Source organism: Aethina tumida, chromosome 3, assembly GCF_024364675.1.
Source record: "Aethina tumida isolate Nest 87 chromosome 3, icAetTumi1.1, whole genome shotgun sequence".
Classification (NCBI taxonomy): Eukaryota; Metazoa; Arthropoda; class Insecta; order Coleoptera; family Nitidulidae; genus Aethina; species Aethina tumida.
The window spans coordinates 28,602,163-28,628,414 of record NC_065437.1 but is presented as its reverse complement, the minus strand read 5'-3'; the positions used below and the strand labels follow the sequence as shown (position 1 = coordinate 28,628,414).

The window sequence follows — 26,252 nt, the reverse complement described above, 5'->3', positions numbered from 1 at the left end:
GTGGCAGTGGGAAGCTAGGATCTTTGATCTTCCTCTGATTGGTCTTGTTTTTTCGAACTCAGTTGACAAGGGCCTGGCATCTTTGCCTGCCTTTCGTATCTGGTTCAGCAAACTTATATATGAGGGGCATTATATGTCTTCCTCCACCATCTATATATGAATTCATAAATTTCACTAATTTACATACTTTAAGGCCGTAACTGTTGTATATTCATTAATTTTACACTTGATTACTGCCGCAAGAGACAGTATTGTACTATGTTGACGCATTTACAAAATAAATGTTTTATAATGAACATGAAAATATTTATGTTCATAATAGTAAGGCTTGTGAAAACATTTAAAATACAAGTTAATCATAATAAAACAAAATAAAATTAATAATAATCGTAGTATTTTCCCATGTAAATGAAGCAGCATAAAAAGAATACATAATAAATAAATCTTTCTAATTTAATTGGATGCTAAATGTAAATAATGATGAAATGTTTGAATCAATTATAGTTTAGACCTTCCGGCGACAAAATTGTTTACATCGTAACAAATATTAAAATTATTAATTAATTGAAGGTATTACCCAATCAATCTATTTAAAGATTAAATTTTGAAGATGTCATCCGAAATTTCATTGTAACCCCCTTTGGAGTCATTTTTATACTTCCTAGTGGAGATTATAGTACTGACGCTCAACCTAAATTTTGTCTCTTAATTATTTAAATCGTCGATTTTTAGTGAACGAAGGGTGTACGGTGATCTTCAGAAAATTATTTTTAATATGACGATTAAAACACGATAACACCAAAGAAATCAATGGGATTCTGTGCACGTTTTTTTTCATAAATTTCACGAATTTACGTTGTTTTAGACCGTAACAGTTTTACAATTCATTAGTATTACACTTGATGCTGAAAAAAATGACAGTCTATTAAATATTTTACAAAATAAAAGTTTTATAATAAAAATGAAAATATTTATGTTCATATCATTAAAGTTTGTGAAAACATTTAAAATATAAGTTAATGATAAATAAAATAAAACAATAATTGTAGTATTTTCCCATGTAAACAGCATAAAAAGAATAATTAAATAAATAAATCTTTCTAATTTAATTCGATGCTAAATGTAAATAATGATGAAATGTTTGAATGAATTATAATTTAGACCTTCCGGCGACAAAATTGTTTACATCATAACAAACATTTCAATTATTAATTAATAGGGGGTATTTCCCAGTCAGTCTATTTAAAGATTAAATTTTGAAGGTGTCAACCGAAATTTCATTGTGACGCCATTGGTTTCATTGTTATACTTCCTGTGTTATCGTTTTAATCTAAATTGAATACATTATAAATACATTCATAATAGTAAACAAATCTCAATTAACTTGTTTATATATTAAAAAACTAAATATGTGGTTATTCCCCACGAAATTCGTTCTTGGTATGATGACTGCTGGATAATCCGCATAATTCCAATTTGTATTAGAGTCCTTGACCACGAAACAACTCGGTATATTAAGACGAGTTTCGAAGTTGTTTTTGTAAATAAAGAAGTCGGATGAAAATCAGTTGTCGATGAATTGTTGTGTAGTGAGGTCGCAATGGTAAGTAAGGCAATACTTTGCTTTCATTTCTACATATTAATTTAGTTTTTAATTACCGTATTACTAAATCATTAATACAAACAATGGCATAAATAAATATTAAACATATTATTTATACAGACTGTGTGAACAGGGTAAGCAGTGTGATTTTTATCATTAAAAAATTAATAAGTTTCTTGAAAATACACAGTAAGAAATTAAGGTAAAATATTTTTTTTATACTGTGAAAGCAAATATATATATTATTAATCCAGGTCTTGGGAGTACATGATGTATGTGCAAACCACGCAAAGTATTCAATCAATTCGGTCCATTACTCAAACATCCGCCATTGATTTTCAATTACACGGGCCAAATCAAAATTGCACACATCCATGTCGGCCGTCCCGAACAAAGCACTGACGAGTAGGAACCAGGTGTTAACTGCAATTTCCTTTCCAGAATCCACAGTCGAAAGCTTTGATGGCCGCCTGTTTGGTGGCGGCACTGGTGTCGTTCGTCCAAGCCGTTAAACCATCCCCCTGTCCCGAACAGTTCCAGTACGAGGGTGGGGAACAGGGCCAACAATGGGAGGGAACTCTAAAACTGGCGACCGACGACGAATTGCAAGGACTCTGGATCCGGGTCAAATTCGATACGACCGTGAAAGAGATTGTTCTGCCCGTGAGTATTTTCTTTCAGCGCTCCGGATCTTTTCATTCGAAAAAAAAGGGCCCCAACCACAAAGGAATGTTTGTGGTCTGTTTTGTTTCAGAAAGTCTTTCGAAACTTTGCTGACATGTTTTTTTTGTATTGTTTTTCTGAAATGTCTGTTTACAATTTAATGAATGGAAAAAATGAGAAAGGACTTACATACAAATGAGCTCGATAATTAGAAATTTCTTGTTCGAGGAGTTACCTAATTAATCCAATTAATAATATTTAATGAGAATCTAAAGATCATTAAGAAAGTTTTTCATAATTTTAACTTTTTACCGACGTTTTATATATACAAAATTAAGTTTATGCTTTTACATTTCAATCGAACAATCTCCCAACGAATTCTTAAGTGATTTCTACAGTTCCAAGTTGTTTCATTATTTTGGCGAGGCCCTCTGTTCGGTGGCACTTTTACACAATGGTTTCCAGCTTAAATCATAATTATACTGAAATATTTTTGTTGATTTCAAAAACATAAAATCTCCCAGTTGCGATATTAAACTGAAATCAAGAATTGCTTTCAGCAATCACAATAATCTTGGATAATTATAGAATATTTCCTACAATACAAGGGTTTTTATGAAAAACCAGTAGTCCTCAAACTATTGAATGCTTTTTATTTTAAACCCAATCGATTTTAAATGATTTAGATGAGTTTTCATTAAAACAATAATATATTAAACTAAACTAGACACAATGAAATACGTTTCACTTTAAAACTAAACTAAATACGAAATGAAATTTTGATCATTTATAGTTAATACCCATATAAAACAACTTAATAATAAATTGTACAGAATTTAATCATCAATACTCAAATTATTGTAACATTATAAAATGTCGGAAAATTAAAGATATTCCTATATTTAATAGTGAGTATGCCCACTTCTACTTCTTCGAAGTTTGGCGCAATATTGAAGCGTTGATGGTATCAACGGGAAGATCAAGTCTTGAGGTACATTGTTCCATTCTCTCTGAACCTGTTGAGCTAATTCTTGAAGATTATTTGCAAGTTCCAGATTTCTTAACCATCGCCCTAGAATGTCCCAAAGATGTTTTATCGAATTCATATCGAGACTGTTCGCTAGCAACTCTATAACCCCCATATTATGCTCTTTAAAGAAATTTTAAACAAATCTGTCAGTATGTGGTTTTGCACTATCATGTTGTAAAGTAAAATATGGTCCATACTGATTCAATGTATTGCCAGGCTGTTCGCTAAGTTGTGAAGGACTGTATGTCGGTTAAGTTATACCTCCCCATACCATTACAGATCCTACTCTAAAAAGGTCTTCTCTCAACGACAATTGTCTTCCTCGGCTTCATGTTCCAGTTAATGTGTTCATTAGCAAAGTTTCTACTTATTCTCCTTCGTGCTTTAGTTAATTCAAGAATAACAGCTGCACGTCTTGAATATAAATTGGCTTCATGAAGTCTCTTACATACGGTTTTAGTAGATAAATGTGTCCATGTGATCATAAAGTGAAGGTTTCCTAACTGGCGAGCTGTTCTTGTTACTGCTGATACCAATTTCTCAGCACCGATTCCACAATGTGAATAACCGGTTGACTTTAGAACAAGTTTGCCACTTACCTCTGCGATCGACCTTCTTGCAGAAGTGTAAAGGTCCTTAACAACTTCATCTCAATGTCTTCTTTGTACAATAGGTCTTCCAAGAGATATGTTGTTCATGACACAGTACGGTGAAGACGACCGATAAACAATGTTATTCGCAAATTAAACGAGTCTATTCCGAATCATTTTACGATAAATTTCTATTATTTTAGTTTTTCTACTGATATTAAAAAAATAAATAAGATTTTTGCAATAAAATGTACTGCAGTGTGTGTAAATAATGCGTACAAGATATCTCAAAAAATATGCGAATATTTTAAATATTAATACCTATTTCATTGTGACTAGTTTCTAACACAAAAAAATTACATCTAGCTGTTGACGGTGGTAACATTAAAAATGAAATTATCAATATGTCTGCACACAGAAAATTATGGCTGAACACAACGAGACACTCCAGTTAAACACAAGCAGTTGAATTTCGAGCATTCGTCGGGCTTTGTCCTAAAATCCTTTAGATATGTAATTTCCCCCGTGTTTTACGGGTGGTGGAGGATATCCAACCGCTATATAATGGTTCGTTAACCGTTAGAAAAAAGCACACAGTTCGACCCGTAAAACTTAAGCCTTAAAATTCTACAAATTACATTTAAATGCGGTTTTACGCTAGTTAACTTCGTTTTCCAGCCTTTTATTAAATTTCGTTTAACGCCAGGATTGCTTTTATTTAGCCGTACAGTTTCGGTACGTTTATCACGTTGACAGGAGAAATCGTCGAAAGGGATGAAAACGGAAGTCGGAAAATTCCGACATTGTTATTTTTAAATTGACGTTTACGTTGCGCCGCGTGAGTCTCTTTTGTTTCTATTTGTGTGAAATGTTTCAATTTGTTGGATAATGTCAGATTCACGTTCGGATTGGATTATTTTTGCAAAATTTAAATTATGTGATGTACGGTTTGTTATTTTGAACTCACCATAATCACCGTTATTATACAATTTCGAGGGCACAACTAATTTTAAATTAATTATGAACTTCATTGATCTTTATAAAGCTCACGTGCTTATATTAAAAGGGTGTTAACGTGTCGGCTTGAAATTAAATTAATTTCAACCAATGGGAAATCAAAATATAATTCGGTAATGGAAGCTTGAAATAATAGTCTCAGCATTGAATCAGGTATTCTACTAATTAATTACACACGTTTGGTTAATTTCCAACTTTCAGGGTTGAATAATTGCATGGACTTTGATGTATGATGAACACCTGAAAATTGATAAACGTCTAAAAATTGAAAAAAGCACAAAAATAACTATTGCAAACATGAGATTTATGATCACTTTATCTGGATAACAGTACGTAATTGTGGATTGTAGTGTATGCATTATGAAAATATATGGCATGGGATTGGAAGCACCTGTTAAAGTGCTAAACACATCAATTGAATTTACCTGTTTACATTAGAAGTGTGCTGACTAAAGTTTGATTAATATGGCGAATAACAATTTATCATGGCTGAATTGAAACTGCATTTTGCTTTACAAATTCAATTTCAAAGGGATTTTTAAAATTATTTAGTTTGTTTTACGTTACAATCATTTTGATGTTTTGATTTATATTTGGGAATATTTGTTTTGTGACTCGTCTCATTTTGTTCATTCGTTTAATGTTTGATTCACTACGGGTCATCTTTCATTACGTTGCAACATTGACAGTAGCTTTTTTATTTTTTCAGCCCGGATTCGATGGCCAGGTGGAATCCAGATCACCTACGAACGACGAATTATTAATTAAAAATCCCAACTTCGTCCTATCGCCGAAATCTCCAACCAATGTCAGGATAATTGTTAAATATGATGGTAATAAAGTCCCAAGCCTAACAGGTTATCGATTGAATGCTAGAACAGTGTGCCCAGAACAAGGAGGGTGAGTGCTATATTTTTTAATTAAAAATGTATCAGCCCGGGCATTAAAGTGTTAAATCGCTTTAAATTACTCGAAATAGTAGAATTTTTCATTGTCAGTTATACTTTTTAAAAAAAGTATTATGGAATTGCACAAACAATGAAGTTTTACCTGTCCTCTTAATGGCAATGCTCTCGCTTTCCTTATTAATTTCTGTAAAGCTCGAGTTTGGCGTGTGAATAATTACCCCCCGACTTTGTTCTAAAATAATCGCTACCCATATTCCATAATAGAGCTGCCAACATCACTCGCTTCTACATTTGATGTATTACTCTCCGAGAAACCTCAAATGGAATTATTAAATTCCAGGGACCAGCGAGAATTAGCCAACATAAAAATCATGGAAATAATTAAACGACGCTGAAAAGATTGGTGTTTCGTACATTTGCTTTTGCTTTGCTTTTTTATTAATAATAAAGATATTATAGGTCAGGGAATAAGGGTTCGTACACGTTATCAATTATTTTCGATGGGGCATGCGTTTTAGTACAACTGCTTTAAAAATTAAATCAGGTTTATGCCTAAAATATGGTGTTTAAAATGTTCGTTATGGTTAAAAAAAAAGTATTTTCTTTATTCGCAGAATACTGGTGTATAAGTTTGGATAAACTCCATAATTTTTATACAAATTTTAGAACATGAAGTCATATGTGGTCTGAAAAAGTTTTTTTGTTTTAACTTAGTATAACTATAGTAATTAAATATTGAAAAACATACACTATCGTTCATAAATATAGCAACAACTCATTTGTCTTGATAAAAGTATACTTTTAAATATCCATTTTATTGTAAGTTATGTTTGATAACAACAATACGTCAATATAATTGTTTATTAGTAGGTTTAGTAAGGTATTTATTAATATTTGAAAGGGTCAAAAGTATAGTAATTATAAAATAAAACGTACGTTTTACGTACATACATTTAGCTTTCCTTTATTTAGTATCTAGTAGATTCATTGTTTTTAACAACTTCTAAACTTTTTTTTTCACTGATTTCAGTAGCTTTTCTTCTTCGTAGAGTTCATTCAAATTTTATAGTCTTTTTGCATGGGCTTTCCCATCAATTCCCTCCTAAAGGTTTTCAACTGGATTGAGATTTGGGCTGTATGTGACACGTAATCCTCGAGAAGCGACACATTCTTTTTACTAATTTAGAAGTCTGTTTCGGATAGTTTTCGTGCTGGAATGCCCATCTTAAACTCATGTTATCTTCAACAAATGAAACCATAGAGACTAGCTTCTTTTAGTCTTCATTTTATGGTTCTCATTGACAGAGTTCGTTTTTTTCTTGATTTATGCGCGATGCGCTGATAAAAGGGACTAAAAAAGCAAATATTTTTAATTTCCTGGGAAATATTAGGGAACTCCTTTCAGTATATTCTTTCTGTTGAAATTGGAAATCGTCCTCGAAATGATCGATTTGTTTAAATTTAAATCGATTGAAGTTTTTCAACCTTACAGAACTTTTCTACAATGTGTCGTTTAATTTGATTCGGAAAATAGGCATTTTTAGCTTTAAGGAACGATGTTGGACACGGAAACAAATAATAAAATCAACTATATTGAATATACCGTTTGGTTGCTTTACTTATGAACCCTGCTCGAAATAATAAATTATACAAAAACTAGGTAAATAAAAACATCCATATATACAGGGAGGTACGAAATGTTTAGATACTTAAAATTCATTTAAATTAAAAAGAATAATCGAACAACCTTTAAATGGAAACACAGCTTCATTTTTTAACATTCTTCAGCGTTTTAGAAAGTTTCGAGAAAAACGATGATAAGAGGCATCTAAAGTTTTCAGTTTTCTATTAAAAAAATCTCTACTTATTTCGGCTGAATTAATAACTTACTTTGAACTATTTTCTTATTGGTCAAATTGTTCATTAAGAGTAATCTCAGAGATGAAATAATTTGGTAGATCAAACTTGCAAACAAAAAAACTATTGAATCAAAATGTAAAAAGTAAGATGACAATAACATATATAGAAACATGTTTTTATTTCATTTAATTTACCTTACAGGACAAAATATTAGATTACTTATAATTACTACCATTGTTATATGTTTGAGTCTCTTCTTTATATTTTATACGATTAAAATATAAAAAACCGTTTTTACTGACCAATATGTGCTCTCTTTAAAAACTAATTAACATTTTTAAATTCACATAATACATAAAATTGTACCATTTTGTCGTGACGCATGTTTGTGTAAATTAGTGTAATTATATATTAATTACGTACCAGTTAATTTGGTTAAGCCAGTTTCGTTTAAAACTTTTATAATTATTTTATTCTATAAATTCTCATAAATCTTCGTTTATATTTTGGTATGCTATTAGATCAATGAATTACTTTTCACTCTGTTCACGTAAAATACAAATATCACGTAAACAAGTTTAAACTTACAACTGGATCAGTCAAATTACTTTAACCTTGAATGATATATTCATGAATAATCTTTGAAAACTTATTTGTTCCATTTTATTTTTCATCATGATTGCGACAAAAGTACTCGTTTTGATTTAAGGGTTCTGACTAGATCATATAAATGCAAATTTATATTTTATAGTAGTACGTTAACCCGTACAGACTGGTGTTAAAATTAATTGTTTTTTACTCTTTTACAGTTCGTAAATTGTATAATCGATACGCAATATGCGCTGAAAATTGCAAAGTTTTGAACTCAATTTAATATTTTACGGCTGAACTTAAACCAGATCATAAATTCAGATCCCAATCTCTAATGTCATTAAATTTATCAAATTAGTTCGGAATAATATTTTTTAAATCATTATTATATCTTAAATTTTGTCTGTAATTGAGACCTAACTATAACACAATTTCACTGTTCTAAAACAAAATTAGTCTTTAAGTAAGGTACAATTACGTAAAGGTCCTATATACATAATGTTTGCCAATTTAACTTTCCAACAAGCCCATTTAAGTTAGCAAGTGATGTGTGAGGACACATATCTCATAAAACCCAATTACTATGCAACCGGAAATCTTGTAGCAACTCTCAAGTTTTCAAAAGCTTTCGAACCTGTCCTGTGTACTTGTTAAGGATTCATCTTTCTCTCAAAAGTTTCTTTAAGTGATCTCTCTAGCCGACTTTCGCTAAGGATTAAAGCCTCTGCTTACTGGGGCAATTAATTCTTGCTTTTTTAGAATATCATTTCCTTTGTTTCTTTTCGACTTTCGAATTAATTAACACTGACACATTTCTCACATTTTAGCGGTTTTGCATGATTATTCAGAACTTCTTTTGTTAATTACTTGAGGAGATGGGAACACTTGAAAAGTCACACATTCATAATACTTCTATGCTGACTAACCAACGAGATAGCTGGTTTATAAACTTAATTAACGTTAGGAAAACTTTTTAAAACATTCGGTTTCAAATGTTTTGCGCTACAATTTAATTTAAAATTAACAAAATTTGTTGTTAATTTATTATTAGAATTATCTTCATCATCAACGAACTTTAATATCGAAAACTATAGCAATATAAGTTAACAATTTAATTTAATACCTCGTATTTCCACCCCTGATTTGTAATAAAGCATTTAAACGGCTGCGCATGCCATTTGCTAGATTATCAATGATTTCTTGAAGGATATTATTCCAGTCTTCAACTGCAGTTGGAATTCTCATAGGAGGATCTAAACGGCGCTGAATTAATCTGGATAAGTAATCCCATACATGCTCAATTGAGTTCGTATCCTATGAAAATGGTGGCAATCCATTCTTTCGATTTCTCCTTCTCTAAGAACGTCTCTAACTACTTGGATTCGATGTGGACGAGGATTGTCGTCTATAAATATGAAAGCTGCTCTCGTTTTTAGATTTATATAAATTGGTACAGTCATTGTGACATTAACACGTACCAGAGTACCACAACAATTCAGTACACCTCTTTCTCGCCACACTCCAATTCATCGGTCATCATTCACTAATTCTAGTTCTTTATTTACTGCGTTGTAAACGTTCAGTCTTCGAACAATTTGCCTATGTGACAAACCTTCCTTGTGAAGAAAGATTATTTGTAAAGGAATCTTGTTAATTAATGGATATCCTGGCATTTTTACGATTTTTGAGCTTCATTAAATATTCAGTAATACACCTTTTATAATTCTCAAGGTGCTGAAGCTTAGTTTAACATGCAATTTATTTATTTATAAAATTAAATTTATTTTATATTATTTTCAGTGAACCAGCTGATATTTTCCAAAATGACGTAAACAGCAAAGATTTCCTTTCCGAAGTTTTGATCAAACCCAAATCCTCGTCGCTTCCGAAGTTCGAGTGCGGGAAAACAAGTCCAAAATCTGAATATCCATGGCAGGCTGCCATCTTTTTGAAGGAAAATGACAAATCCCGTTATCTATGTGAAGCGACGCTGATCACTCCCAGACACGTACTTACAGCTGCACACTGCGTCACTTACAGAGGAAGCCAAGATAAAATCACGCTTCCACAGCTGAGCGTTTCTTTCGGAAAATCCGACCTCAACAACGAAGTGAAATCGAAACAAGATTTGGGTGTGGTCAGCATCAAGGTGCATCCGGGCTATCAATTCGCCAATCTCCTCAACGACATCGCCGTTGTTGAATTAAGCTCCAATGTTAATATCGACGATTTTGTACGACCGATTTGTCTGCCTGAACTTAGCGGCGAAGCTGGATTGAAAAACGTCATCGTCGGATACACGTTGGATAAAAGCTTGAACATCGGCAGTAAATTGGAGTCTGTCGAAGTTAAGGAAATTAAGGCGGACGAATGCGAACAGAGATTGGCTGATGTCAGTCCCCTCATTGGAGATAATACTTATTGCGCTTCCTATATATCAGGTAAGACTGGACTCTAATACGTCTTCCAAGCCGAATTAATTTATTTATTAACCACGAAGTTTGGAAGGAGCATATTAAAAAGTTTTCAGTTCTTTCAGTAACAATAGAAAATTATATATTAAAAAATGCGTCATTAAGTGAATCGGTTCAAAATATTTACGAGAAATTTATGTTCTTTCATAAAAAATTCCGTTTTCTTGACCAGTGAAGGTCTTTAATAATAATGACAAATTCGTTCCATATTTATGAAGATGTTGTGTTTGATAACATGTTCTAATTTTGTTACATAAAATTCCACGTAGGTAGTTGTAATGCGTACAGAAACTACCCTTTAAGATTAGATACGATAATACATGTTGTGAATGCCATTAATTACTTTTATGTTGGAGCTAAAGATTAAAACATATGATATCGGATTTATGACGAATACAAAAATTTATCACGTTATACATGTTAAAAGTGTTAAATTTTAGATATTGAAAAAAATATTATATTATTAAATAAAATATTGAACACAGAATCATTAAATAAAATAAGACAAAAATAACTTTCATATAGAAATAAATATAAATATATTATTCTATCGTTCATAAATAGAGCAACTTTAGAAATTTTCATTTGTCGTGATAAAAGTATACGTTTAAATATCCATATGTTTGATAAAACAATACGTCAATATAATTGTTTATTAGGTAATTTATTAATATCTGAAAAAAAATTCAGAGTAGAGTAACTATAAAATAAAACAATTTTATGTAAATTTAGCCTTCCTTTATTTAATAGCTAGTGGCATATCTATTATTATTAATAACTTATAAACACATTTTTTATTATTTTAGTAGCTTTTCAATATAATCGTTCGATATTTCTTTCCACTGATTTTGAATATCTTCGTAGAGTTCGTTCAAATTTTGTATAGATGCTCCGATTAATTTCATCCCAAAGGTTTTCAACTGGATTGAGGTTTGGACTTTCTTCTCGTACATGTACTCCTTAAGAAGTGAACCTTTCTTTAAGTAGCTTATAAGTGTGTTCCGGATCGTTACCGTACTCGAAGGCCCACCTTAAATTTATGTTATCTTGGACAAATCGAAGCATATGATTATCCAGAGTGCCACAATTAAGGAAGCGATCCATTATTCCGTCTATTTTAACCAGCAGGCCTATCTCAAAACCTAGAAGAACATCCCTAAACCTTAAGGCCTCCTCCACCATGCTTCACAGTTTAGTGTATTTGGGATTATGCCTTTCATTAATTGGTCTTCTCACCCATGAAATACCGTCAGATTTAAATAATTGGATTTATCGGAAAACAACATTGTTTTCCATTGTTCTTCTGTCCTGTTCACACGTTCTCTTGCAAAAAGTAGTCTCGTTGCTGCTTTTTTTTTAAATGATGGTCTTCTTTGCTCATTTTCTATCACAGAGACCAGTCTTCTTTTTATGGTACTCACCGACACACTGACTTCATTAATTTCTTGATTTATGCAGGATGCGCCTACGGCTCTATTAGTCTTGGTTTTCTACAACTTCTGGAAACTCCTTTCAGTGTATTACTTCTGTTAAAATTAGTAATCGTCCTTATTTAAATTTAAATCGACTGCAATTTTATTCTGCTTTTCACCATTCCAGAACTTTTTTACACTATGTTGTTTAATTTGTCACAGATAGAACAATTTGACATTTCTTAGCTATCTGCTCAGCACCAAATACTAATAGAAACTGTTCGTATATAATCACACTATAAAATAATATTTATTGAATGTATTCATCTCTATAACTCTTTATAAAAGGAATAAAGTGTGTTTAGTTTTAAGATCATTTGCTTCTTTGGAAAAGTTCACGTTTAATAGTTTCTTTACATCAACATATTGTAGTTTGTGTTTGCTTAGCATTTTCTAAAGGTAGTCTGACGCGAGAACTTATTAAAATGCCGATTTCGTGGTATGAAAGGACCCACAACATCAAAATCGATATAGCCCGATCCAAGTTTCTTTGAAAACGTCAGGCGTGTCGAGGTCGTGAAGGTTTCTCCGACTAATAAATAAGTACGACATAAACCGATTTTAATATTTAAGTGCGATTTCACTTGCAGATGAATCCCGGTGTGTGGGCGACTCCGGCAGCGGTGCGGCCTCGTTACGCAGCACGGGCAACGTCTGGGAATTGAGGGGCATCGTAACTCTTGGAGTTGCACTTCAGGATAAATATGTATGCAACAAAGCCGCGACTGTCGTCCTAACCGGCGTGCCCAATTTCACCAGATGGATCCGCGCAGCCACTTTATAAGTGACCCCGATTTTATTTATGTGTGCAATGTATTTTTAAAACTATTCCGACGTATTGATTTCCTAATTTCTTTTCTTTCTTTAAGGTTTTGACGTTGAATAAATTTGATTTAAATTTTTTAGTTTTATTTTATTCTTTTCCTCTGAATCACAGGTGTATTTGAAATAAGGGCGACAAAGATGAGATGCCATCAGGTGCAGCTTAAATAAAACTTCTTTTATTATAATAGTTATAAGTAAAATTCGGAGAGCAGAAGTTACGAATCAACGTTTGAAATTAGCTGTAGGTCAGATAAATTCACATTTCCCCGAACTTTACAAACACCCTACATGTTCAAGCTTTATAACTCTGCTTACAGAATTCCTCCTTGATTTTGATAATTAGAAATTCTAAATAATAATTCATAAATAATTAAATATTATACAATATATAAATAAAAAGAATATCACACTCCATAGCTACAATATGGTTGCATAGAAGATGATGAATGGATCCCACATTGTATATGATGTTAAAGCATAAAAGTCTCTTTTTGATTCTTCATAAATCTAAATTATTTATCTTTTATATTTTTTACATAAAAGAACACGGGAAATGTAGCTGAACGACAAAGAACAAGTCGGCCTTGATTCCCGCTCAAAATGATCGATATGTTATGTTAATTATGCAAAGGAGTATTGTCCCAACGGCTTCATGATGCTACTGGTACTCTTGTTTCCAGAAACCTTTGATTCGTGAGAAAGACTTGCGTGAGATGTTAATTGGACAGACGAACGGCGTTCAGTACTCTTCACAGACGAATCCATATTTTGTCGATTTTTACATAATTGTCGAATACGTATATTGACAAGACCAAGAAATCCAAGACCTTGCCAGTTGGTTCATCCATTTAGAAGTAAAGGTGTTATGGTTTGGGTTGCAATCTGTATTTGGGGAAAGAACGGATCTCTACATTTGTCAGGGCAGTATTACAGTTGATATATACAGGCGAAATATTATTGAGCAAATAATTGTTAATTTTCTTGCCGCCTTTGAGGATCAGTTTTTGCTTGGCGTTAATATTCGATCACATAGAGCTGAAATTGATGAAGAAAGTCAAATCCCTCATTTCGCATTACCACCATGATTTCCAGGACTCAATCCTATTGAGCTTGCTAGGGACAAGCTACAAAGAAGGCTTACACATCACATACCACCCCCAGAGACTCTCCCATAATTATGGAAAGAAATAGCTCAAGATTATGTTAATAATTTAGTACGGGGTATCCCCTATAGGTGTCAAGTAATAATTGATACTAATGGTGGACATACGACTTATTGAGTCTACATATCTATTAATGCATAATAATATATTTTTTGTAAGGAAATATTATTATTTATTTAAATATTATTTGCGGATAATAATAATATTTTGTAAATTACTTAAAAATATTATCAAATTATTGATAAAATTAAAATACTCTTGTGCTTCTGCTCTCATACAATTTCTAAATTTCACATTACATGTTTTATTAATATACAATAATGTTTTTTCTGTTAATATCAAGATTTTGCCTTTATTTATATTATTTTATTTTATGTTTAAAATACTTAAATTAACCTAGCTTCGCTAATTTTTAAAATTCAATAGTTATATTATATTTTTTAGTATGTAAAAATTAATTATACTAATTATAATCTTTGCTAATGAAAATTAAAATAAAGGTTTACATGTTATACATATTTAATTACACATTTCAATAAATATTTTCATAAAATCTTTTAGATGTTTTTGGTATTTTACTTACACATTTATCATTTTTATAACATATCGTAGTAAATTTTTATTTAGTTCTCTATCCATATATTTTTCTGAATCGAGTTAAACAGTAACTTTAATTTTCAAAGGGCTTTTTGTTAATTGAATCTGTGTTATTTAATTTAATATTAACACAGACATAGATTCTACTAATTTAAATAAAATATCTATAAATCTATATGAAGTTGTAATATTTTTAAAACTACTTTGGTTATACACGCGATCCCTCATATTTTCTATAGGGTTTATGTCTGGAGATTGGAACAGGCAAGATAAAATATCGTTGCTTATCTTCTAACCAATCTCTTACAATTTTGGATTTGTATTTGGGATCATTTTCATATTGACGCATTAAATTAAAATTTGGTAGTGTTAGTATGTATAGGTTTCCTCATGTAAACTTTGGTTTTTACCACAATTTAGGAGAACAAAAGCATGTTGTAAGTGTTCGAACGGTTTACAGCCGTAGAAGATTATCACCCCAGTATATGGGATGCTATTGCTCATGGAAGACAACATGACAGCGCAACGTTATCTTCAGAAAGTAGTGGAGCCGTATGTTCTTCCTAACCTTAATTGACTCAGGGATCCAATATTTTATAAATATAATGCTCTGCCTCATGTTGGAAGTTTAGACTTTTTTGAGAGAATAGACCAACACATTATTAACAAAATTATTTAAAAAAATCTAAAATCTTTCTGCGTTGATTAGTTGTGTTCCATTAATGAAATAAAATGTCTCTGATTTTAAAAAATATTAAAATTTCTTTATGATAATTAAGATTTTACCCTACAAGAGCAGAGTGGCGCAGTGGAAGCGTGCTGGGCCCATAACCCAGAGGTCCGTGGATCGAAACCACGCTCTGCTAGCAAATTTTTGTGGTTTGTGTTTAAAAAATATTTGTTTATTTTCACTACAATACTTTGGCATAGATTTTTGTGAAGAATAAAATCAAAAAATCTTGATTTTACAAGCCATAATCAAGTTATGTCAGTATGTATATGTGTAAAATTACAATTTTTCATTAACATTAAAACGAAATATTTGAATCCCATTCACTATTGACCCTTTTATGGTGCATACGTTGTATAATAGTTGCTATTCTTGTGCATTTTATAATAAAGTTACAAAAACTTGACCGATTGATATTTTTATTTGAAGTTTTATATGTAAAATTGAATAGTTCGGACTAAGCTCAAACAGAATTGCTTTTTATTGTTAAACGAAAAACTTTTTAGGGTCCTCCCAAGGGTTCTGTACTTCGAATACTGTGAAAAGTGGAACTTTGCATAATATAATGCTTTCGGGTTTCTAAAGTCTGAATTTATCAAAATTACCAACCAATAAATCTTTATACAACACGAAGGTCACTTCTCTCCCTTAACATTTTATTGGTCACCCTTAAGAATTATTCGGTGAATTGAGAAATTTTAACCTAATATATTATTACAAATTTAGTAATAAACATGGAATTTTATTATGAAAACATACGGATAAATAACCTTCTATGAGTATGCATTTTAAACAGCGACCTGAATTAAAAAGAGGTTTATTTGCATACTAATAAACAGTAATTTGCATTTAAAAGAGATTCACTAAACCAGTTTTCCATTCATAGAAAATTGCACGATGGTTGCATATGAAGCGAGATCCCGTCTCACTGGAAACCCCTTCATTGATCTGATGAAATGTCTGCGCCACACTTTTCGCTATTCCGGACGGAAAATTCTTTTTGCAAAATACGATCTGTTCGTTAACATTCCTCGCCATGCTTCAAATATTCTAACTATGCATTTATAATTGATCAGCATCCTGCATATATTTACATACATTCTTTGTTTCACGGTGTGCTTTCAGGTTCGAAATAATTGCGGTAAATGGGGAAGTAAAAGCGCAATTGGAAAATTAAATATGCACACGTCTGAAGAATTACGATTTTAATTAATTTCACTGCGGGTTTATTTTAATTATTTTATTGAAAGCACGCTTCTTATTGATGTTTTCATCAAATAGAATCGGCCACAAACAACGGTGAAAGGTATTAAAAAGCAAGGAGAAGCTTAATGCAACCTTTCATCAACATAATTGCTCTGTACTATTCAGGGTTGTGACTAATTACTTTCGTATTTGTCTTTCAAATTCGTTTTAATTAAACTTTTTGCACGGAGCCTAAAGTTACGTTAGCATTCCGAATGAAACTCGTTCGCGTCGGTATTTTTATATTTAATTACGAAATTTGAATTAGTTTTGGGACCAGACTCATTATGATAATTGTTGACAAGGAAGCTATTTTCATTTTGCTTTTTGTTTTTATTTTTATTCTTAATAACCGTTTTAAGCTGTAAATTTGTATTTCAATTTTGAAATTATTTCAGTGTACGCTTCTCAAATGAGGCATGAGAGGCAGTGCCTCACCTATAAAAATGATTTTATTGACAAGTTAATATTCAAAATATATTTTTTATGTTTTTATTCTTTAAAATGAATAAACTTAATATTCAAACTAAGATAGGAGGGTAATATGTTGTAAAAGGGATAATTAAACAAGCAATAACAGATTAATATTAAATTTTGTGCGTCCTCCAGAGACACCTTTAAATGTGTCTATTGACGCCAATTCGTTTTATAAGTCAATCTTGATTATTTCTGTTTGATTTCACTATTGTTTCAAAGGTAGGAGAGCTGAGGCGTGCCTCTAACCAATGAGATAACTCCAAATACCGACATAAACGAATTTTCCGAACATTATCTGTGTATTTCGTGGATTCAGTTGTCGAAAGGTTTTTCATATATCTTTTTATTATGATATGGCGTCAACGAGTAAAAACATGAAAGAATTTATTATAAGAAATATCGTTGACATGGTGGATTTTTTATCAAATAAATGTGTATTTCCAGTTTAAATTTCTATGACAAAATGTTTGTTGTTAAATAATTAAGCCGTCCAATTCGCAATTTGAATATTTTAACAAAAAATCTTGGAACGGTAAACTTTGTTGGCTAACCTGACAGTAGTCAATAAATTATTTTGATGGCCATGTATTTTATATACAAAGGGTAGTGAAGATATTTGGTATACAAGAGATTTTTGTAACAAAAACAGTGTTCATTATCAATATTCTTTTTGTTTTTTTGTTCTATATATAATGGCCACTGAATTATATCCCATTGTAACTAATTATCATACCTAAATATATGGATAATATTGGCCGTCATGTGAAAATTTAAAATTAAACATTATACACAAAATGATTTAGTATTTACTGATAACTTAGATAGATTAATTACATTATCTACTCTATTAATATCAATATAATAATAATTGTTGCTTTCACAAATATAATGAATTTACATTTACCATTTTAATTAAAAATATTTATTTGGAAGCATAAATTACTCAATTTACAACAATATGCTAAATTCAAACTGAAATAATATACATTTATGGACTGCATATTTCATCCTGAAACCACAAAACATTCAACATTTAAATGGTAATCTTTTACAAGAAAATGTCTGTATACACAAGGTTTATTTTGCGATTGTACTGTATAGTGGTTTGGATCGCTTTCAGGGATTAAACTTCTATTATTTACTCTGCTTTACGGCCAGTAATATAAATTGTTCGTTTGTCCTGATAGAATAAGAATATTTACCGAGTTTTGAGGTTCGGCGTCCTTAACTTGAGAAACGATGTCTCGTGGGATGTACTCGACTACACGTTGTGTACAGTGTACATAATATCTTTCTCTCTCTCTCTAAATCCCAGGAATTACGTTCTAACTTATTTATTGTTCGTGGATTTTTTTTACAATTTACTCTTATACTTGTTTTTGGAGGCAGTTTAATAATATTGGAAACTTTATAGTAAATATAAAGAATAAATTTTTAATACAGTGGGTGCAAGACAAATAGCGCACACATTTATTAACGTTAATTAGGAAACGTACACCTGTGAAATAAAAATATTTGATTTTTTATGTAAAATTATTCCACTATATTATTTCTTTTACTCAACTTAACAACTCAAAATAATGTTTACTTAAATTAAATTTTAAACAAAATATGTGTAAAATGGTCACATAAATAGCACAGATTGACTGGAAAAAGGAGGATGTTTTTCAAGTAGTTTAGAGTTCAAATTTACAGCCAAAATTGTCTTTTATGTCGCACAGAAAGAACAGAGTATTCTCCCGGAATACAAAACATTTCAAATAAACCATTAGATGATACAAATGATTTTCTACTTCCACCACTGCATATAAAACTAGGTATTTTTAAAAACTTTGTCAAGGCTTTAAATAAATATGGTGCTGCTTTTAAACATTTGTTAACAGTTTTTCCTAAAATTTTGTATACTAAAATTAAAGAAGGCATATTTGTTGGCCTTAGATCAGGAAGTTATTTAATGATGATTTTTCACAGCCAGAAAATGTTTCAAAAGCACTGTAGATGATTTTTCGAAAAACTATTGCGAATTAGGTGAATAGATGTCACTCAAAATACATTTTTTGCATTCACATTTGGGCTTTTTTCCACAAAACTTGGATGCGATGAACGGTGAATAAGGAGAATCAAGATTTAATGAATGTTGAGAAGAAGCAATCAAGGATTTTGAGACAAAAGCATGCTGGGAGATTATTGCTGGACTAGACGATGTTTAAACACTTTTCACTTTTTAAATTTCCTAATTGTTCTTCTAGACACATTAATATTGTATGACCCAATTAATTTATTTTTTATTTTTCCAATGTGTCTGTCAATAAAAGGAATTGTTTTTTGTTAGGACATTTTCTTATTGTAATTTGAAATGCGTGTGTTGATTAATATTTGTTAATATTAAACATTTTTCAGAATCATCATAAGTATTTAGCGACATCAACAATAACATATTTGATGTTTCATATTAATTATTTTTTTTTCTCATCTCTAGAGTGCAATTTTTCTTTCTTCTTACTGAAAGTGAATTTATTTAGTAAAATAATATAAATCCTACTAAGAATAAATTCCAACAATTAAGAGTACATATTTTAAGTATATACACAAAACGTAAATACATTGAAATGTGCTATTTCTTTGGCCAACCAAATCACACTAATATATGTGATTCAAGTAATTTTCCTCTCCTTAAATACAGAATGGACAAAATTTGTATTAAACCCTTTTATGAAACATCTTACTAAATGTTTAATTTTAAGTTTTGTGCTATTTATGTGGCCACTGATGTATATGTAATTTTATTTTGTTAAATGTAAAGTGCAAACTAAAAAATATATTTATAAAGAAAGTATTATATTATACACGACTTTTTTTAGGGTGTATAAAAAAACTGCATTTATCATCGTTTTTATAGCCTACCTTTCATCCCTTTTTTTATACATATTTTTTATTTTTATAGCATAAGTGATTTGAATAAATAAACCATCTTTTGAAAAAAAAAGAAATATTTGAAGTTCCCGAGAAATAAATGATAATCAAAAGAAAACATTTGTTTTTAAATCTGACGGTTTGAAAATTATTAATATTTATGTTTTTTTTTTTGTATATTTGTTTGCAGATATATTTTTTCAATAATCCAAAGATTTCAATGATTTCAAACAATCATGTTTTATTAGTTTTTATACAATGTTTCAGTTTTTTTTGGGATTTAAAAAAAGTATAAAAAAATTAAATTATTTTTACAGTTTATTTGTAAATCTGAACCTATAAACTTCTTTTTAAATTAGTGTAAATAAACAAGGATTTTTGTAATTAATAATAATATTTAATAATTACATAAAATCAACTAAATTTATCAAAGAATAATGTTACAGAATTAATTTTACAGCATCAGTTTAGTTTGTAAGTTTAATACACTATAGTTTTGTTTAGTTTAACCTTCTTTAAATGACCCAATCTCGATTAACCTTAAACAATACGAGTAGGTAGGCAACCTTATGTCGAAATTAATACGGTCTCCAAGTTTATAGGGCGCATATAAATTCCCTATTAACCGAAACCAGGAGTGAATGTTCAGTTGAGCCGTAGAGCAGATGGGTCCTATTCAAGTATGGCAGACGTCGCGCTCTCCGAAGGTGGGTCGACGTTTCGCAGAAAATCATTATGAGGGAGAGTGAACCGAAATCGAGCCAGCAGGATCCCGTTTTTGCTATGTTATCAATGCCATTGCAGCTGTTCCGGAATCCCAGTGAAATCTTTAAAGTTGCCCTTCTTTTCCAATAAACCTGTTGTCTGGTATTTTTATTAAAATTCCCCTCATACTCGCCAACAAAATAATTTTTTAATTACGAATGGAATGTGGCTAAACCCTTTTAGGAAGTTTCATAGCCGATGTACTAAAGGGGAAATCGATGAGAACCTATTAAAGTTGAGGGTTCAGCGAGTTGACAATTATAAATGTTCAAAATTGTGTCCGAGTCATTTTAACACTTTTTAAAGGAATTTAATTAATTACTTTACTAACTGTTTAAATTTACGTTTCGTTTCAGCTTTAGGCGTTGTAAATTTTGTGCAAAATGCAACAAACTATTGAGAAACACGTTTCGTATGTATTTGGTCAAATAGTCAAAGTTGTTAAGGACGCAGTAATAAATAAAAAATAAATTCATTTTTTAATCCTAAAATAATTTTAAAATGTCATTAAATTTTATGACGAATTTTATTTGAGAAGCAGTAAAATATTTTTATTATGAGACATAAATTATTTTTTACGGTTGCCTTTCTTATCAAGTATATTCCCTCTCATCCTGATTCTCCCGTTTACCCTTTTCGACTTCCTATATGGTTAAATGTTTCGTTCCATCTGGAGCATCTTAATCACAATATGTATTGAATACAAAACTTGTTTAGATATTACTAAAGTCAAATCGAATTCAAATTTAAAGGAAGTGGGCAAAAGGCCAAAGATATACAATAAGACACAAAGACCTGCGCAATATTTTATTAAAGCCTTTAAACTGGAAATTATGGTTAGTGATATTTTTCCCTACTGAAATACTCTTAAAATATTTTACAACATATTTTCTTCCTCTGCAAAAATATCAACGAGTATCTCACGTATGCATAAATTCAAGAATGGGATTCGACTTATCTCATCTCCGAGAAAATCGAATACGTAAAAGATATTTTCTATATGACATGTACCATGCTATTTTCACCTATAAATCCATATATTATTTCATCTCCGGTAGATACCGTTCTCTTATCTGACGTAGCCTGAATTTTGTAGTCTTATAACGAAGCCGGAAGACGGGACCATGAGTTTTTGCTGTTGAATAGTGTAAATTGCATCGTTTGAGCCATTATTTCAACAGGAAAACATCTGGGACTGTATTAGGCAGGCACTTTATTGCCGGGAAGGTTTTAATCTACCTTAAACCGTTTGCATACATTACCGTTTATCTATATTCCCCAAACTTGGAATTATTTTCCACTGTTTATTCAGCTCTATCTGAGCGGACGCACAATCAAAACGAACATTGTCATCACGTTTAACGTACTCAACACAAACGACATCATAAATTGTAAAAAAATACGGCCTGTGATGAGTGATTAAATATGAAATTATATTAAGAATCCCTTCTAGACGATTTGTGTTAGCCAATATGCTGCTCTGTATCATTTGTCGAGTTAATAATCCTAACGATGTTTAAATAGCCCCCAGTTCTAAAGTTAACTGCATTGGAAGTTGGTGCTAACCAGATAATGAATGTGCTACATTATCAGTGATTAATGTAAAGGAACGGCTTTATGAAAATCAATAACGAAATGATTTATTAACAATGGGGAAATGGAAAGCTGAACGAGGTTCCTGAATATTATAGAGAACTAGAATAGAAAAATCAGTGCTAAATAGACGTTGGTTTTATGCGAATATTAACTATTAAACGAAGCCGAATAAGTAATTCAATATTCAACTTTTGTAACTATAAAGTTCTAAGTAAATTATAAGTTTGAAGTGCTCACATTTCCTGTTCTACTAATGAACCGAATCATCTTTCAGTTCGAAGAAAAATAAAACAGTTGCCGAAGGAAAGAACTAAGGCAAACTGTACAATCAGTCAGTATTTCCTAATTCCATGGAACGGTTCGTTTAATCTTTAAAGAAAATATGACGGATTTTCTGCTTGGAATTGTTTCTGAATGTTACAGCTATAAGAGAGTCCTTTGTATTCTAAGCCTATAACTCTTTCTGTTTGGCCTAAAAGGATTTCATATATATTTAACAAGCTGACTCTGATGTAACCAAAAAAATATTTGAAACATGTAATTCTTTTACTGAAAATTAATGGCATTTCACTCACTCCAATATATTCAATTATTTTATATTGTGAATTTTAATATAATAGATTTTTTCTTGATCATAATTTCAGAAGTAACTTTAGTCATTTATCTTCAGTATCAGACGCGTTCTTAAGGACCATTAATAATTTTAGTAGACATGCTCATGTCTGGATTCGTAGTTTAATAGAATTTTCTTTTAAAATTTATTACTTTATGCAACAAGAAATAAACTTTTCAACTTATTAATTTCCTCCAGCATTCTATAAAATTTCCTGTTTATAGAGTTTAGCATTAAAAACAACGTGTAATTTAGTGTTTTTTGTTAAGTAAAGAATAATTACAAAACTCTCCGCGATAATTATTAATTCACCCACGTAACTAGAATCCCAGTATCAGGTGTAGGATGCCATTCCTGCATGTAATGAAATTAGTAATTCCGGTTTAGAATGCCTCTAACAGCATTAAATAAAGCAAAATGTGATTTATTTATGAAGCACACAATGTTACAACCTTCGGTGCAACGTCTATTCGGCTTTAATTACTCATAATGTAATCGAGTTAAATTACACTCCCTTTAATAAGCGTTAAAATAAGCATTTCATTAATGTCAATAAATAAAAAGCTTTTCCGAACAAGGACAACTTCTTGTGATGTGAAGGTAATTAACTCTTAAGGCTCGAAAGAAAAGAAGAAACGACAAAATGGAAAAGAGAATATATTCGCCATCGAAGCTACTTTTCTTGAATTAATTCGCATTAGGGGAATCAAGTCTGACAATAAAAGAAGTGCTAGTCTCGTATCTGATGTTTCGTGCAATCCCTTAGGATCCGATCTAATCTAAACATCGTCAAAACAGAGAAACGATTTTTGCGGCGTTCGGTAATGCGGCTTTATTTTTTCATTATTTGCGGCCAAATTGAAGTGTTATAAGATTTAAAGTCTTGCCTGATATCGATTTGATTGCCCAAGGAAATTTTACGTCTGGGAAATGGGTTTTAAATTTAAATTCAATTTTATTCGGCACGGATGACTTTTAGGTCAACATCGATGTTTGTGTAGTCGCAAAATTTTTTTTATTCTGGTGTAAATCAGATCGACAAACATATCTTTTACTAATCTTAATATACAATATCGCTCATGTTTTGAGCAAGAAATTTTCATTTGTCTTGATAAAAGTGTACGTTTAAATATCCATATTGTCAATTATGCAGTATATAATTGTTTGTTAGTGGGTTTAGTTATTAATATTTGAATAGAATTTAAGTGACAAAAGTAGAACAACTGTACAGCAGTGGTTATCTATTTGATAAATATATCTATTCATTTCATATAATTATAGCAATATTATATATAGATCGATTTCTTGTATAAAATAAAAACTGTTTTTATGTTTTATTTCCATTCCAAAATTTTTCTGCAATTTGTGTTTAATTTGTATCGATAAATGGACACCTCTAGGCATTTTTAGCTTTAATGATAGATATGGGACTCAGAAATAAATTATAAAATCAACTGTATTGAATATATAAGGTTTCTTTGCTTTATTTATGAACCCTACTCGAAATAAAAAGTTATGAGGTATGACATGTTTAGACACTTAAAAATAATAAAATTAATTTAAAATAAAAGGATCCGTTATTTTAATAAAATGATATTATAAGTTTCATCCCTTAAAAAGTTTTTCTTAAGTTGAACCTCAAACCTAATGGAGATTCAGTCCTCACGTCATTTGTCACAAATAAGAACTGAAAATAACAGAAAGGTGCGTCAAACAAAATTACGAATATAATACATTTACATCAAATTTGATGTGGATATTGGACTTTTCATTCTGTTGTTGCAGCTCAAAGAAAATAAATTGGAATGTTTATTTTAGTCGATTGTTTAATAAAATATCCGAAGCTAATGTAACGTAATTTCGCTGTCGCACTTTCTAACTTAATGTATAATCAATTTTAAAATTAAATTAAGCGCTATTTTGTTCTTAAGGTTCTTATTGGGGAATTCAATTTAAGCCCGGCGTGCAGACTTTGCATTTTAGAGTTTACCAATAAACTTTTCCTCGGAGCATTTGAAAGATACGAATTTTTTTTGTTCCAATATCCATTTTATTAGGATAAAAGAAAACTGTTCTGAAGTGGGAATTGAATGTAACTTAATTTTAATATTAAAGATAATTCAGATATTCAATTCGGATGTATCAAATACATACATTATCCAGTTCGGGGCCGCAATTTTATTAAATTTTATTAAATTGTTTTAATAATATGTAATTGTATTTTCTTTTCTTGACTTGACTACAAAAATTTGGATTTTATATCGAGTGTCGCCGGTCTATTAGTCTATACACAATTGTTGAGGTGAAAATAGATCAATTTGCTTTATTTTTCCTTGGAAAGTTGATTATTTTTTTCCTTTTTTTGTATTGATAGAAACGTGTCAACGTTAAAAATTTATATATATATATATATATATATATATATATATATATATATATATATATATATATATTTGAAAATAATAAAATAAATATGAATAAATAAACCGTCCTAATTTTTTTGCCATTAAACAATAAATAGACTGAACGTTAAAACGAATAAACAAAAACAAAGTATAATTTCAATGACGAAACATTTTAAACATTTCATGAAGCTATTAGTTGAAATTTATCAAAGAAAATAATAATAATAAAGATGTTCCTTTGCCAATAATTTTCAAATGTCAAATAAAATTATAATAACATATTCAATAAGATATGAAAAATGATTTTACCAAATTAACTTAGATCGTATTGTGGCACGAGTTGTTGTGATTAAAGTGTTATCGCAGTGTTTTTTAATCAAAAACAATCAAACAATTATTATAATAAACCAATATAAAAAATAATAAAATACATTATAATAACAACATAATAATATCTCTAACAGTGAAAAATGAAAAATTAACATTTTATTTATGGAAACAGAGCTCTATTAGTGTTTAAAAAGTTTTCTCCTACTTTGTTTAAAAATGCAATTTTTTAAGTATAATCTCAAAACTAATCTTATGTAGTATACTTAGTTCTATTTCTAATAAAAATAAGGAAACCAGCCTACGTCGTTCCGTAGTTGTTTTATTAAAGTTTTCAATGTATTTTAATTAAAAATTAATGTTCAGGCGAACAATTTGTGACAATTAA

General features: G+C 30.5%; 1 protein-coding gene and 1 non-coding gene across 2 annotated transcripts; both read left to right on the top strand.

Annotated features, from left to right (window-relative positions):
- Nucleotides 1–1,452: 1,452 nt before the first annotated feature.
- Nucleotides 1,453–13,110, top strand: LOC109599961 (phenoloxidase-activating factor 3). The gene is made up of 5 exons (XM_049964586.1): nucleotides 1,453–1,603; nucleotides 2,045–2,266; nucleotides 5,613–5,803; nucleotides 10,063–10,703; nucleotides 12,799–13,110. Exons 1-5 carry the CDS (start codon nucleotides 1,601–1,603, stop codon nucleotides 12,990–12,992), a joined length of 1,251 nt encoding a protein of 416 aa, XP_049820543.1. The 5' UTR covers nucleotides 1,453–1,600; the 3' UTR covers nucleotides 12,993–13,110.
- A 2,477-nt stretch (nucleotides 13,111–15,587) lies between these two features.
- On the top strand, nucleotides 15,588–15,659 carry Trnam-cau (transfer RNA methionine (anticodon CAU)). The gene has a single exon. It is a non-coding gene; the product is annotated as a tRNA-Met (tRNA).
- The last annotated feature ends 10,593 nt before the right edge of the window (nucleotides 15,660–26,252 follow it).

Coding starts and splice junctions, on each gene's coding strand:
- LOC109599961 (XM_049964586.1), top strand. Junction 2,267..5,612: donor TGAAAGAGATTGTTCTGCCC/GTGAGTATTTTC, acceptor TTATTTTTTCAG/CCCGGATTCGATGGCCAGGT. Junction 5,804..10,062: donor GTGTGCCCAGAACAAGGAGG/GTGAGTGCTATA, acceptor TATTATTTTCAG/TGAACCAGCTGATATTTTCC.